Consider the following 15,930-nt stretch of genomic DNA (forward strand, 5'->3'; position numbering starts at 1 on the left):
ATGGTTGTCTCGTGCTGTTGTGGTGTATTGTAACAGTCAGACGCCAGTTTCCATTAGAAGATGCTGGCTTCAGGATGATGACATTTTCTGCTCTGAAGCGTAAAATTGGACTTTGATGAGCATCACCACAGATGATCTAATGTGGAGTCTTTATTAGCGAACTGCTGTGCACTTATGGTACTGTATGAACTATTTTAACTCCTCGTTAGCCAGGTTTAAACAGTTCAGATGTGCTGTTTTCATTGAGTGACAAAATGTTTGGAACTTATTGATAGTTTTGAACATTTTGTCCATTTCAAAGTCTAATCAATGATCTGGATCTGGAAGAATTATTCTGACTTCAACGCATTACTGACCATTGCTGAAATACTCACAAATACTATGTAAGCAAAACAAGTTATCCTAAGCAAATTATCCTTGTCCAAATGCATTTAAATTACAGTGCAAACAAAAATGTAATAACTCTTCTTGTATCTTGTTTTAGTCTTCACACAACAAGCACTTTTGTCCAGTTCATCACAATAATTCGTTCAAGTCCATTTGTTTTATGTGCAGCGTGAGTGTCTGGATTGCCCTTCTGCACAGTTAAATGTTTCATAGTGTGAACCAGGAAAAAACTGCTCTTCTAATCAATTCTTTGTCAGTCAAATTAATAAGAGAGTTATGCTGCTATCATGTTAGCAAGTGGGTTATTACTCATACACTCATAAAAACAAAGCCTTAGTAGGAGAGGAGGAGAAAGACCGGATGCAGGCTGGAACATAGGAGTGGGAGATATGACAAAATCTGACCCTGTGACAATCCGTCAGTCTGGAGAGATTCAGTGGTTTTCTGTTTTAATGTAGCAGCACCATGTTTAAAGCCAAGTCACATGCACTCTACTTTTTAAAGCCCACTCCCTTGTCATTTCCTGAGTGATCACAGTTTGAAATCTCAGGAGAAGCATATTTAGTTTTAGCATGGGAATTATGTTAAAATAGATTTTTTTTAAATGGAGGAAAAAAGGCTACACGTTGAACCGTCAACATATAACCTTGTTGGTCTTGAAGTGTGGTGTTCAATGCAGAAGAGTTACACAGATGATTCATGGGGGACCTAAGGAAGGCCTCCTCCAGCTCTGATCAATATGAGGCCGAGCACTGTCAACTCCCACATGAACAGCATCAGCATCACAGAGGAGGGCACCACTGTGGGGGAAGACTGGAGGATCGCAATACCACTTGAGTCTCTTTCAATAAAAAATACAAATCATCACAGCACAACTGATTCCAGAGTGGTGAAATCTCTGGGCTGTATTTGTCTCCTTCTGATTGTGAAAGAAAGGCAGTTATATATTCGTCTTATAATAACCCACAGTAAGGCAGCACAATAGCCTCAATTGCAAAGAGTTAACTGAGAGTTATTCAATATCATAGCACCATAGTTAGAATTTATCACTGACCTTTAATCTTAATTATGCAATTCTCTTTGTTTTGTTCTCCAAATCATCTCAATCTGACCTTTCTGGGGGTTTTTTTTACACTGAAATTAAATAGGACTTAGAGATTTCTCATTGAGATCTCACTGAGGTCTCATACAGAGCTACATATTTTAAAAGCACACTGTGTTTTTCTTTCTAATAAAAAACTGAGTTGCAGCATGTAAAATCCAATTTTATCAGCGTTTGTCTGGCATTCATTCCTAATTGATATATCCTAAATGGGTATATATTACGTATGCGCCTATGGGTGAGGACATAAGACCAATATTGCGTCAGCAGACATAAAACAACAAAGAAACATATTAAAAGTCTGTTATGGTGAATAGAGGACTTGGCATATCTGTGCACCAGTGCTGAACACCATAAAAGTGCTGACAGCCTCAGGCCATCACAGCAGGCCCATCATCGAAATAAATGCACCAACTCAGAGCCAGAGGACAGAGATCTGAACCAGACTACTGTGGCAATGCAGTCTGGGACACTGCATCAACATTAGGAGCTCATTAGAGAGGTCGCGACCCCCGGGCTTAGTGGTGGGACACTCAAGAGGGCGCACATTGATCAGAGAAAACCAAAAAAGAAAGAAAAAACACAATATTGACAAGATGTATAGATGCAAGGAAGACAAATGCTTTAAGTAAAAAGTAAAAAAAACAAAAAAACAAAACATGAAAATGAAAAATTCATCAATAATAATAAAAAAAAAACAACATTTTATAAAGAAGGCTATTATTGTACATAGAGTTTCAAGTCTCTAAACTGTTGTGAGGTATATGGGATCTGGCACCATCAGAAATTCAAAGTGCCTGAAAAAACTGTTCCAAACTCAGTAATAACTTTTATTGATGATTAGCTCAATTATTCTCAGAAAGTTTGTAGAGGACATTCTTTTCAGTGTGCACAAGGCTATAAAAGTAATTTAAAGTTTAGGTAATATGGTTCAGAAAATGTATCATCCCGGAGAAAAGGTCGAGATGCTTTCTGAGGTCAAGTATCGAATTATTAAAGTACTCAGAATATGAAAAACACCAGTAGACTACTAATGACTTTTAATAACACTGAAGAACGCTGGCAATGAGCCACAGAAGACAAGTGTTAAATAAGACCAAAATCAATTATTCAATTAAACATTTATATGTAAGAAAACATATAGATGCAGCTTGCAGAACATGATCTCAGCATTGGAGAACTAAAAAAAACGAATACACCGTGTCCTACAATTGCTCTTTAAGCAGGTGTTGCTATAGCCCTGAGGGCAGCAGGCTACTTCTTAGTAGGACAGAGAGAGTGGTCCTGCTGCGATTAGTGGCACAAACATTGAACCAGAGGAGAGCGTGTCCAGAGCACAGAGCCAAAGGAGCAAAGGGACAGACTGAGAAAGACATGCTCCGTGAAAGAAGCATTCATTTGTGAAAATGTTCTGGACGCCTCTTACTCTCCACATGCCTGCAACTACGGTGCGAGCAGCCGGGGAACAGCACTCCACCATTTCAGTTTGGACAAAGAGCAAAGGGCATTAACATAAACTTCATCACTATAATTTACTCTGCATCTTCGCAATCCTCATTTTTTCTGTCAATATCAACTGTTTACAGCACAAAAGTATTGATTCTGCTTCATCTAATATGGAGTAAAGATTCTCAGACCAGAGAAGGTTGGATGAGTTTTGTCTAACAAATCAACACAAGTTATGAATGATAGTATCGTGTTCAAACAACAGCAGAAAAATCAAACTGTAGATTTCTAATGCTTCCCAACACAATATCACACTTGGTCTGGTACAGCTTCTGTGTAATAAAATATTACGTTTAATTGTTTACACAAAGAGGAACACAGAAGTGTCAACTGGGTCAAAACAGACTGGCATCTTCCCCATTTGAGATATGAGCTGATAAGAGACATAAATATGAGATGTGACTCTCATAATGATATTCATTATATTAAGATTAGGTTTATACTGTGTCTCTCCTCTGGAGTAAATCAGCAGAATTTGGTTAAATGCAGTGGCCATGGAGACGAAGTTTCCCAGGAGCCGTGGGTTATTTAGAGACAGTCAGACTGGGGCCGGCTCTCGTTCACACAGGGACCCCCGGGACATTGACACACTCATGTTTTTCTTCTTCTCTTTGTTTCTGGAGGTTTTCAAACAAACTCTCACTGACAGATATAAATCTAAATAAAAGCATTGTAATTTCTCCAATATTTTATGTTGATATCACAAGCGAGACAAGGGGCCTTAAGAGACATTCATCAAAACATGTGCTGCAGGGGCACTGAAAGATAAACGGAAGATAAATACAAGAAGTGCCACTAAAAACATCCTATTTGTTTGCACAGTGCTCAATCCTTTAATTAAATTAGGTCTTTACAGCAATGCATACACATGCAGATGGGACATTGATAAATCCTCAGCTCTCTGTCTCTTTTAGCACCCAATAGACTGTAGCACCACTAACATTCATGAGAGTAATTCACACAAGCTAATTGACTTCTTTAAGTAACCCAAGTCAGCCGAGGACAGAGGCGTGTTGATGTCGAGGTGAAAAGATATTTATGTCTAAGACTAGGACCAAACATCAGAGGTCACAAAGGTCACTGGTGTGTTAACAGAGGAGCTTTAAGGTGCACTGTGTAACTTTCTTTGTGGAAAGTCCAGTATCTGCTTTCTCCAAGATTAGATGTTATTGCTTTACCTGCAAAGCTTCCAATCACATGCGATTTTATTGCTTTATAAATAAAAAACATGGATTCTTACTGTGAGTAGTGTCATCTCTCCAAAGATATAACCTGTAACACGGTAGTGTCACCTGGAGCCATCATGGAGATAATGTCTAATGCCATGCAATGGAACATTTTAAGCAAAACAATGATATCTCCAAGCGGCATATGCTCCACCAGAAAAGTCTCAGAGTGCACCTTTAAGTCAAAATGTAGCACACAATATGGGACACATCTAATTCTAGTCTCTGGATAAAATGAGACTATTGCATTTTTTTTTCTTGTTTGATTTAAAAAGTCTTATATTATATCCACAAAACCAATAGTCATGTATCTAGCCTTAGCCTTATTTGACTAAAGCATTTACATTTACCATAAAAAATAGCAAAGTAGCATATTTTTAGAAAGTTATGGGAATGGAAATCTACGGCTGTACCAAATAGACAGGAGCTCATGAGAGAAGAGCGTGGGTGATCCGAGTAGGGAAGCCTTGATACTAATAAAACAACCAAAGCGATGAGTCAGTGGTCTGGAGTGCAGCAATACAAGCAAATGTGATGCCTCAAAGCTCTCTATGGGCAGAGAACAAGACCTTGGACCAAACTAAGAACTGCAACAAGCGCCACAAATCGCTTGGGGTAAACTGCACAATCTTTTTGCTCGATAGCAGGCAGCAGGTGCAGTCTTTGTCGATAAGGCTGATAGTTAAAGAGCAAAGACCAAGGGTGATTTAAGAAAACTATAAGGGTCAACTTATTGTGTAGATAGAGATAGACCGATATATTGGTTGATCCAAATATCGGCCTATATATCAGGTCAATATTTGGACTTTTTAGTGTATCGGCTATTGGACTTAAATCTCCAGCATAGGCCACTGTTTTGTTTTGGTCAATCTGCTGGATAGAAAATACACACAAAACTTTATTTAATTGTGTCTTGCCCAAGGACTCAGCAACAGCATTCATCCGTGGGAGCTGGAATTGCACCGCCAACCTATGTGTCAGTGGACAAAAACTCTACCAACTGAGCTACTGTTGCCCCCTTAATCTTGACATCCTTACTCATTTGTCGCATTATAAAGTACCAAAGGCCATTTAGTACCCCCACCCTTTAGTCAAACGATCACAATATTATGGCTGATCTCTGCATGAGCGACATCGTCTGGCACAAAGACTCCATTAATGCACAAGGGCGATGTGACGATGCAGATCAGATGTAGCGAGCTGTCGGTCACACAAGGCGCTTATCGACTAAATGTTGGCGTCTGTTGTTGTCCGTCTCCTGCAGTTAATCAGCACACACACGGGCACACGCGAACACACACACACAAAAAGACAATGCATTGTAATTGCCCTTGCCAGTACAATGGTTTTAAAATTTGACTTTTTTTTTAAAATGCTGGTTCAGGGACAGCAGTGGACAAAGACACCTCAGAATAAAAGAGCTAGCAGCAGTTTGAAAATCCATAGTATGCCTGTTATCTGGACCATAATTGCTTTCCCCCTCCTCCTCCACCATCTTCTCCTTTCTCTACCTTCTTCACATCATCTTTACCTATGCTACCCGCGCACGGCTAGAGCAAAGCTAGATTTTCAAACCATCATAGCAAGATCTCAAACCATCATTCGTCAAAAGCACAGCAGGCGGGTAAATAATTTTCCTGGATTTGCTGCATGCCATTTTTTGCTTCTTTGAGCCTCATAGTGAACAATGAGGAAGCAGGTCTTTTGGAGATGGCTTTTATATGAGCACTCGTCTTGCTGTTCAGATACACAAGTACAGTCACAAATGCATACAGGAACAGCGAGATTGTGATTAGCATGAAGCGTGTAATCAGTGAGTGGCCTGATTAGCAGAACACTACAGTGCCAGACAAAGGGATTCATTTAGCCATCCAAGTCAAAAAGGGTGAACAAAATTAGAGACGCAAAGGCGGGAACTCAAGACGGAAGCTGCAAAAAATGTCAAAACGAGTGGGGATGCCGAGTAGCTAGACAGATGCATGCAAAGGCTGGCATATTCAAAACAAGAGCAAGCGAGTGGGTGACAGGGAAAGGGAATGAGTGGAGGAGACAGGCCACACACTTGGAGCACTGGTGCGTGGGCGCGAGCTGCAGGGGGCTCATAGAGATCCACTAGTTTAACACTGAACACTGCTTAGTCAGCAACTCTCCACTATCGCCACGGTAAATTGACTGAGGAGGAGAGGAAATTAGGACAGAAAAAGCTACTAAAGGGGACTACTTTTGTTCTTTACGCATGACAGAAACCTAAAGTAGAGTAAAGTTTACAAATTCACATAACAAAATGTGTTTATCTGGGATATGAAACAATTTGTTCCATGATTGTGTAAACATGCCCTTTTATTAATGTAAGTACTTTTCATTTTTACTCAATTGTCTAACAAACTAGTAATGGCACATGGGCACAAAAAATATTGGTACCAGGTACAGTTTTTGTTATTGATGATACTTATAGGCTAAATATAATTTTGCATATCTCAAAACAATTGTGATATTATCCTAATTTTGATAATTTTCCGATGTCTATAATGTTAAAACAAAGAATAAGGGTATGTGTGCAGGAAGAGGTAAAATCGCAAATGAAAAGAGGTCAAAGGTTGTGTGAAGGTTATCCCGTTTTAATTCATGGCTGCGTTCGTCAGAGTGGTCAGGTGTGTTCATGTCCATCAATTACAGCCTTAGGTTACAACGGCACATTTGTCTTTTCTTACCTTCTTTCCAAAATGTGTTTTAATTCCACTGAGACTTCCCAAAATATAGCAACAGTATGAAAAAGAAATCTTTACTTTTGGAACTGCTTTGCTTCTCATTAACCTGAGAAATCTGCTGAATAATGAATATATGATTGCTTGCAGAGCCTTGTTGAGGGAGAAAAAAAGTGATTTTTGAATATTAGGGAACACAAAATGAGCATGGTCTCAATTTTTCATCCAGCAGTTTTAAAGCAGATGAATATTTGATGTAGTTTTATTTTAGCCTCATTTATCACATAGTGCACAATGGAACAGCACCAGGCAATGAGGGAGGAAGTTTGTGCAAGTCTTACAGAAAGTGTTCAGTGGTTAAGGCTCATTATCAAGATGACAGAGTGTACAGGCATGTACATTGAACACTGATTTATAATTGTAAAAGTGTTACTTTGATACTCACTTTGATATGAGGCCCAGACTCTACTCTAAGGTTTCAATAAAGTTCTGATATTGAGCTGACTTCTTATATGGTAAATCATTCCAGGTATTAGACTATTTCTAAAAACAGTATAAGCTGAGGTATTTAAACAATGATTTGTACTTTACTTTTTATTTCAGTGGTGATTTGGGATCCTGCTTAATATGCCATATATGTTGGAACAGGTATGTTAGTTATGAGTGGGTGGACTCACATTAGTGCTTGAATATATTGAACTTCTATTGAATCCTCCTGAACTCACACTTAATGAAAGCAACTTCTATGAGGCTGTGACATTGATGACTAATATAAAGACATATGCAGCATGTGCAAAGCCTGATGGAAAATGTTTCTCTCAGAGGAGGCTGGCAGCTTTGGGTCACTTCCTGGTTTGAGAAATAAACTCTGTCACAAGGAGAGAAGTCAATCAGAGGGACAATTTAATTATGTAGCGGTCACTGTCATGGCCACCGCTGACAAGTGACATACAGCACATGAGAGCAGTCATAAATCAGGAGATAGCCTATAGACTGTGATTAATATTCATTTGAGCCTCTAGCAGAGCAGAGATGTCTTCAGTCATATGCTAATCTGAGCTGATTATGACAATGAAACGAGCTGCTAAGCAAAGAAACTGCATTATACATTACATCAAAACTATATATTTAATAGTTCATTATCAATTATAGCACACTCCAACCATGTATAGTGTGTGCTTTCACCCTTTTTACCCCTTATAATGGAAAATATCAAGATTATATATACCATAAACAAGGGCTTCATTTGCAGACCCCATAATAATTGATCAGATAGTTTTCAGATCCACCAAAATATTTCCCAGATTCTTTACCCATAGGGAATCAAAACCCAGCCATAAACCAATGTATAAGTCAGGCTGCACTTGAATAAGTTATTTAATAAAGTTATTTAATAAACTTAAATAATTATCACAGCAAATTGCACTCACTATCTGAAACGATGTACTGAGCTGATGTCCTTCACACATTACTTTATCACTGTGTGAAACACAGTGCAAGAACCATATTTGATATAGTTATATGTCCACAATACATCAGTGTTATGAAAGGCACAGTGAGAAGGAGCTGAAGGTCTTGAATTAGTCACGACTCACAGGATCTCACAACTGCAGCAACATAAAGGGGCTAAGAGGACCTCTGTGATACCAGGGAAATATTTCTCTAACAAATAAATAAGAGCAAGTAGTACAATATACATGATGTATGATTGTTTACACTGAGATTCTTCATGTAATGTAATTAATGTATTTGTCTAGCACTTTGTGTCCAAGAGTCTAATTAGTCTGTTTAACTGCTTAGGGCACAAATTACATTAAAGAGGGAGTGCTATGCAAATATTTTTTTTTAAACTTTCTACCACGTTGTTCCCTCATTTTTAGATGTCATCAATCCATGTTTGAGTATTTTAGCAATCTCTTCTGTGCTCTATACAAACCCACAGTTAGCTGTGAGGTTCTGTCCAATGCTCAGTCCACAAGCCTACGTCATCCATGCTCCCACATGACAATACTTCATACATATACAAAAGTATGATACAAAACTGTACACAGCAACTTGACAAACCTGATGTGATGAACAGTAGTTTTATTACACTGATTGTTTTGCGATAGCGTGAGGGGAGACTCAGAAACCAAAAATGAAAGGGAAACTTATCAAACATGTTACGTAATAGGTAACTTGTTGTCTATATATATATTATGTGTTAGCAGCTAATTCATCACAGAAGTAAAATACTCTCTCTTTAAACAAAGTACTAGTAGTTAGGCAGTGTTAGGCAGTATTCCATCTGACCTTGATAAACTAATAAACCACACAGCTTGTTCACTGTCCACATTAGTAACAGTCTTCAAGTCATGTTCTCGGCATAAACAGCATAGTTGACATTATTGTGAGGGCCCCTTTGGCAAAGAAAGAAAATGTCAGAACACAGATAAAGGGAAATGCTGTTATGTTCACCAAAAAGATTTAATTCAAACCTCTATAAAACCTTGATCGACCCTTTTTTAACCTGTACTACCCATAAAAGTGAAACATTAAATTTAACAAAAACAGTCCATAATTAAGCTACTCATTTTGCCACTAAAAGCATTATGGGTAAAACTCTTCCACTTGATAACATATTGTGAAGCATGAGTGAGGGAGAAAGAGAAAGAGAAAGAGAGTGCATTTGGATAAGATAGAAAGACAGATAAAAAAAGAGATGCCTAAACATATAGCACTAATCTCTCCTACAGAATAGATTAAAAAACTGGTTCTCAACATTAACACCAACAACCAAAGTATTAAAAGATTTTTTTGCCTGCTAGAACCAATGAACCATTAAGTTAGAATTATCATTGTGTTAAACCAGTATTAACCAGTACTAAACCAGAATGGCTCTGTGGCTAGTACCACCACAAAGCTGCAAAAAGACATTGAATAGATCAAGGGACAGATGGGGAGGGAATGAGAGGAGGTTTGATAAAAAAAAAACAAAGATCCAGACTGAAATACAGACAAAGAGAAAAGTGATGCGTGTTGGCGAGAGAGGTCTGATTTCTTGGCAGGAAGTGAGAGAAACTTGGCCTGGTCCCTAATGGAGATGTAAGAAGGCTCTGACACTCAAAATACTACACACAAGAAGGTCTTTCTATCGCAAAGGGGACAGTCATCCAGATAATGCATATCTCAGATTCCTGACAAACACATTTCCTCATACCCTGAGGCTAAGTGCACAAAACGCATTAGGAGAAATAGGTAAAATGTCAGACAATAAATAAACTAAACACACTCTGTGGTGGTTAAAACACTTTTGAGGGCACTTGACCGTTGAAAGATAAACACAAATTAAAACAAAATAACAACAACAAAATTGGTTAAGAAAATATCAACTATAAACATAATATTGAAACTAATTCATGCCATTGACACAGTATCCCTAATGCAGGATTGTCCCCAAAAATACTGAGCTGCACAAATACACCAGAATGAAAATAAGTAGTAGTTAGTTTGTATCTGTACTGAGTCATAGAAGTTATTTATTCAATCTCTGCAGCTCAAATCTGATCGTAATACAGTAAAATAACAAAAAAGTTCCCCTCTAGTACAAAGGAAAGTAGTACAGAAAGGTTCCCCACTAGTAGAAAGGGAAGTAATACCAAACAACCCAGAGCTGGTGATTACCCATGCAGGATTCAAGAGTGCATAAAAGAATTCAATAACTGAAGTATTTACAAAGTTTTATGAAAGTTAATGTTAAGAAACTCAAAGTGTTGTCTAAGCAAAAATAAACTATTTTGTTGTGCATCTGACTGAAACAACATTGGTAAATAAATTATGAATTGCTGTAGATGCTGAATGCTCATTGTTATGCATGTTTATGCGTTTTTGGCATATCACTGAATTGTATTATTGGGAGAATGTTAATGTTTCTGAATGTGTTTGAAATGTGCAATGTGGACTGAATCTTAATTTTAAAAAATACATTACAAATCTAATTAAACTGCAATGGTAGTCAGAGAAATTGTAATTAGATCATTTCCAAAACCGTTCAGCCATACAAGGCAAAGTCAAATAACGCAGCTCTATGTAAACTTACAGAATCAGAAGCAGGTTGCATGTGTCAGAGTGGATTGTCTATAGTTCCTAAAAAGACATGCATTCTCTGCTGTTAACCTCTGCTCTGCTTTAGGGTTTCTTAAATTTGAGCTGCCAAACACACACACACGCTTTCACAACATATTCTCAACAGTACCCAGTCTAAGGTGATGCAAGACCAACAGTTATGTCACACACACATAGATCTTAAAAACAGCATTTAAAGGTTTACTGTGAAAGTTTTCTAGTGGAGGATCTGTCACCTGCTTGTCTCATGAAAGTGTTAATGCTTTGCCTGGAATGCTTCACAGTACGGCAAAGCTTTCCTTTATTTAATTGCAGAGATTTCTTTTGGAGATTGCAATGTTTTTGTCATTTTTTGGGACGAAACAAAAACATCTCGGGGAAAAAAATTATGTTTTTGTCCTTCCATGTCAAAACTTAGAGCCCCTTTAACAAGTTTGAATTATTTGTAATAATAATGTTAAGTTGCAGCTGTTTATTTTTAGTAGATAATACTACAAACCGTCCTGCCCAACCACTCAAGTAAAGGAAAAACAAAATAATTTATTACACAGCTGCTTACATGCATGGACAATTGGACACGCAAAATAAATTGGGCTTTCCCTTTGAAACATTATGAAAATAAGTAAAAAAGCTCAGTCACCATCTGCCAAATCATTACTCATGCTCTTTAGTGTATCAGCTTTCAACAGCAGCCATCACTGTTGCCACACACAGCAAAACTGAAACACACACAGTAGATTATAACAAAGCACAGGTAAAAATATGATGATACCTTTTTAAATTTTAAATATTACAGATCAGATGAATTCATAATAGAGGCAACAATTGACTGAAAGTACGGTACTATACAGGCACAAATGTGTATATAAATAAAGAGGGATGGATCCAGAACGCTCTAAACCAGGCAGCAAGAAACTATATTCATAAACTATTGGGGATTATTGGGGATCTTTCACAAAGCATCAGCCTACTGAGAAAATTGTTGCACTTTTCACTTTCTATGCGTAATTATTACCCACAGTTGTTGAAATATAATAAACAAACTGAATGAAAAATCATTTGTGACCATTTGTCGTGATTTTTTATATTTAGTGTGTAGAGACTATTCAACGCCCATCGTACACTCCACAGCTCATCTAGGAGACAATGACCCACTAAATGGTGATGACATCATCCAGTATTGATTTTCCGTGCCCCACACCACGATACAAAAGCATTACCGCCAAAGGATAGGCTACACCTCAGCCCTAGATCCCTAGATACAGTGCGTGTGTGTGTGTGTGTGTGTCCATATTCATGACCATAGGGAAATTTATTAGGATTCTAAGCTAAAACTCATGACTTTGGAATGCTATGAATGGCTTATGGGCTTTAAGATGGGAAACTATGCATTGATGGATATTATGCCGATAACATTATAGTTTGCACACATGCTGCTGTGATGACCTCTTCTTGCCTGCCAGGGTCACATGTTTGTGTAAGAGTGTGCTGCACTACAGTCACCTAAAGTCATGAATTAATGCACAAATGTCTTTACAGAGGGGTGCACTCAGCCCACCCACAGGCGAACACATTTGTAACCCTATAAAAACAAGTAGATGACATAACTTAGACAAGCCAGTAACACAATGTCTAAATGCTTTGAGTTTAACTTCATTATGCATTAAAGAACATATAAAACTAGACAAAAAATAGGTCCAAACCAAGTAGGCAATACAAAAGGATATAGTAGGTCAAGAGAGTAAAACTAAAACTAAAACAGAACCATGACATAAAGGTGCATGTAACAGCTCTAGTGTCAATAATAATAATAATAATGTCAATATTCTAAGCAAATTGCTGACACCTCCATGGAGATAAGAAGGTAGCAGACCCTCCACCAGAAAAGTTACAGTGTACACCGTTAAATTGTTTCACTCACTACAGACAACAACTTAATACCCACTTTTTTTTAATACTTTAGTTTCTTGTTTACAAAGTCAAATTACATCAAACATCTTCTTTGTTGGGATTTGGCCTATCTTCTCAATGGGCACAATGTTAATTTAGTATTGTGTAAATATGCACAGCCTTTCAAAAACATTCATCTAAATCCCTGAGAAAACACAAAATGCATGCCGCTTCAAGATAGAACGGATAAAGTCCATGAACGCGGTCTAGTCATACTGAGCCAGTAAGTCCGAACAAGCCCATAGAAAACAAAATATTATGATATGCAACAAGAACAGCAGCAAGTAAATCTATTAAACTTAAATTTATATTTCATTTACTAAACACCTACAGTAGCATAACATGTAAATGCCAATTGCATAGTGTTAAATGGTAAATGTCTTAATTGTGTGCTGACTGCTGTTAGGGGACACTACATTCTGAGTTGTGGTAGCTGGCATTCAAAGGGGTACTGTGCGACCTCAGTGTGGTGGTCAGGCAGTGCTGGAGGGGCCTGAGGCGATCCTTCTCCTGGACGCCTTTGATCAGTTAATCACCTGCTCAGCCCCAGAGGAGAGAGGAGGCAATGAGCTCAGGACAGGCAGGATTAACCCAACACATGTTCTCACGGCCACTTAAATGTTTGTGTTTGTTTTGGGGAAGGTGACAGGGTTTCTCTATCAGACAACATATGAGATGCACAAAAATAGTTCATGGTTATAATACTGTTTGGCTAATCTTTGGGTCGATTTTACAGAACAATAATAAATAAACTTATTAGTACAGTCACAGTCCTATTCTAATGTAATGCATGAACTCAGTTGTATTTTATGACAGACTGTTACAACTGCAGTGGTGATTAATGTGGAGAAGCGACTCCTCATATGTCCTGCTACCATGTGTTCTCTGTCCTTTGTGAATACTACAGCAGCAGAGTCCAAAACACAGCAGACGCAGAGAGGTGCACACATTCACATGAACAAAAAAACAGGCATTTTGAATGTCGCACGCATCAAGCCTATGCCCTTGTTTTAAGAAATCCACACTGAGACAGCTGTCATTGTCTGGAGTCTGGGGAACTGCCTGTTCTCAAACCAAAAAAGATGTGATGTGAATAACCTGCATCACTGTAAAGCTTCCTCATAGTAGGCTTAACTCTGCCACAGGACAACATGCATCTTTACACCTGTGTCATGCTGCAGCTAGAAACCATAAAGCTTAGAAATGAAACATTTTCAAATGGCTTTGTCTGAGAAGGTTAAAGATTTTGAAAAGTAGCCTGTCAAAAGTACCAAACTGTGCTGCAGAGAATAAGTGATGGTATGTGGGCTCATGATAGACTGCCTCTTTAATCTGATTAAGTAGTGGTTAATTTTGCCTCGGGGGAACTCCCTGGATTCCCCAGATTCAGGACCCTCTCTGTGTCTTACCTCAGCAGGTTGGGCAGAGGGGAACCAGAGCCCAGTATCCCCTTTTTACCACTCAGCAGCTTCTCCACTAGAGCCACATTCCCGGTCCGGGAAGCCTCCAGCAGCTCCTGCTCCTTCCCCATGCCGGACACAAGTTTACTACAACGGGGCGATGGATATCCAAAAAATCTCCCATAAATCCCAGCGCCTCCGAGCCGGCTTCAGTGCGTGATGCGGGGAAGCATCACCAGGCTTTCTCTCGCTGCATGCCGCCGCCTGAGAGCGCGGTGCAGAGGCTGCTGTTGATGCAATCCCTCCACGATGAGAGCAAAGTGTGAGGAGCTCCGGCAAACAAAGGAAAACTCCCGTGGGTCCGGTGTGCGCCTGGACCAGGACTGGGGCTGGCTCTGAAGCGCTGTCCGCCAACCACGAACTACTCCCCGGTCCCAGGATCAGCCTCTGCCTGTTCTCTGCTCGCACCGCACTGTCGGCCGCTCTGCCGTGGACCAAGGGAGCGTCAAGCACCAAGAGGCGGCGAGGGAGGTTCCGGAAGTCACTTTTAGCATAAAACAATTGTACAAGTTTAAATAGCAACATCAATATTTTTGAGGTTAGGCCATGTATTTTATTTGAATTGTCATCAGGCATAAGTCCTGTAAATGAGTTTATCCTTCATTTATGGGGGCTTTATATATCTGCGGAATAGAATACTATGCTATAGCAATGCTTCAAGTGTTCTAAATTTGACTTTTAGGTCTACAATCATCATCATCATCATCATCATCATCATCATCATCATCATCACACACACACACACATTTTACAAACGGAAAACCTTTATATTGAAAGGCCCCCTGAAAGGACGCGCCTTCTGTCTGTGAGGCTTGGACGGTTGTCCTGTACAGTATGGGCGTGGAAAACGATGCTGTAGAAGCAACCGGTGAAGCCTTTGTTATGATATTTAAACTCACCCATTTTTACACAATAACATTTTCATTTTTACGCGCAAATACGCATACTTTCGCACAAACGTATCTCGCTAGAAATAGAAATATCACATTGTGATATAAAGATGTAGTGTGTCTGCTCATATAGGTGTGAATGGAGAATATAAGCAAACTTTGAAAAGATGTATTTTAATGAGCTCGTGTCAATGATCGTCTCCACTGACAGCCTGGGAACCGGCCTCACCCGGGGCCCCTCACGCGCCACACTGCATGTTTGGACTTGTTGGTGAAGACTGCACTGGCTTTACACTGCCAAAGGTTTAATAAAAGTAATAGACACAAAGTGTCAAAATCTCCCATCATCATTGTGTGTGTGTGTATATGTGTATACGTGTATATGTGTGTGTGTATATATATATATATACACACACACTTACAGAAACTAAAGTATTAAACTTTAAAGTTTTCACTGAACTCTCCTCTTTAAGTCCTATGAGTCACTACTCTCCTTCAGTCTTAAAATGTCATGACCATTCATGTCTGTGCTGTCCAAACCGATTCCAGCTCATTTGACCTAAAGGTCTTGCATTGTACTGCTCCTTTTCTGCTTAGGTA

The 15,930-nt window shown here is 38.9% G+C and overlaps 1 protein-coding gene across 5 annotated transcripts in view; it reads right to left on the reverse strand.

The window, feature by feature from the left end:
- anks1b (ankyrin repeat and sterile alpha motif domain containing 1B) overlaps positions 1-14,854 on the reverse strand; it is a 151,007-nt gene extending 136,153 nt beyond the window's left edge. For 3 of the 5 annotated variants that reach the window (XM_055231475.1, XM_033989427.2, XM_055231474.1), the window contains exon 1: positions 14,390-14,820. In XM_055231475.1, coding sequence (XP_055087450.1) covers positions 14,390-14,511 — 122 coding nt within the window. In that variant the 5' untranslated portion in view covers positions 14,512-14,820. Of the gene's footprint in view, positions 1-14,389 lie in introns of all 5 variants that reach the window. The other 2 variants (XM_033989425.2, XM_033989428.2) reach the window with 1 other exon arrangement.
- Positions 14,855-15,930: the final 1,076 nt, after the last annotated feature.

The sequence above is a fragment of the Periophthalmus magnuspinnatus genome, chromosome 23 (assembly GCF_009829125.3).
Source record: "Periophthalmus magnuspinnatus isolate fPerMag1 chromosome 23, fPerMag1.2.pri, whole genome shotgun sequence".
NCBI lineage: Eukaryota > Metazoa > Chordata > Actinopteri > Gobiiformes > Gobiidae > Periophthalmus > Periophthalmus magnuspinnatus.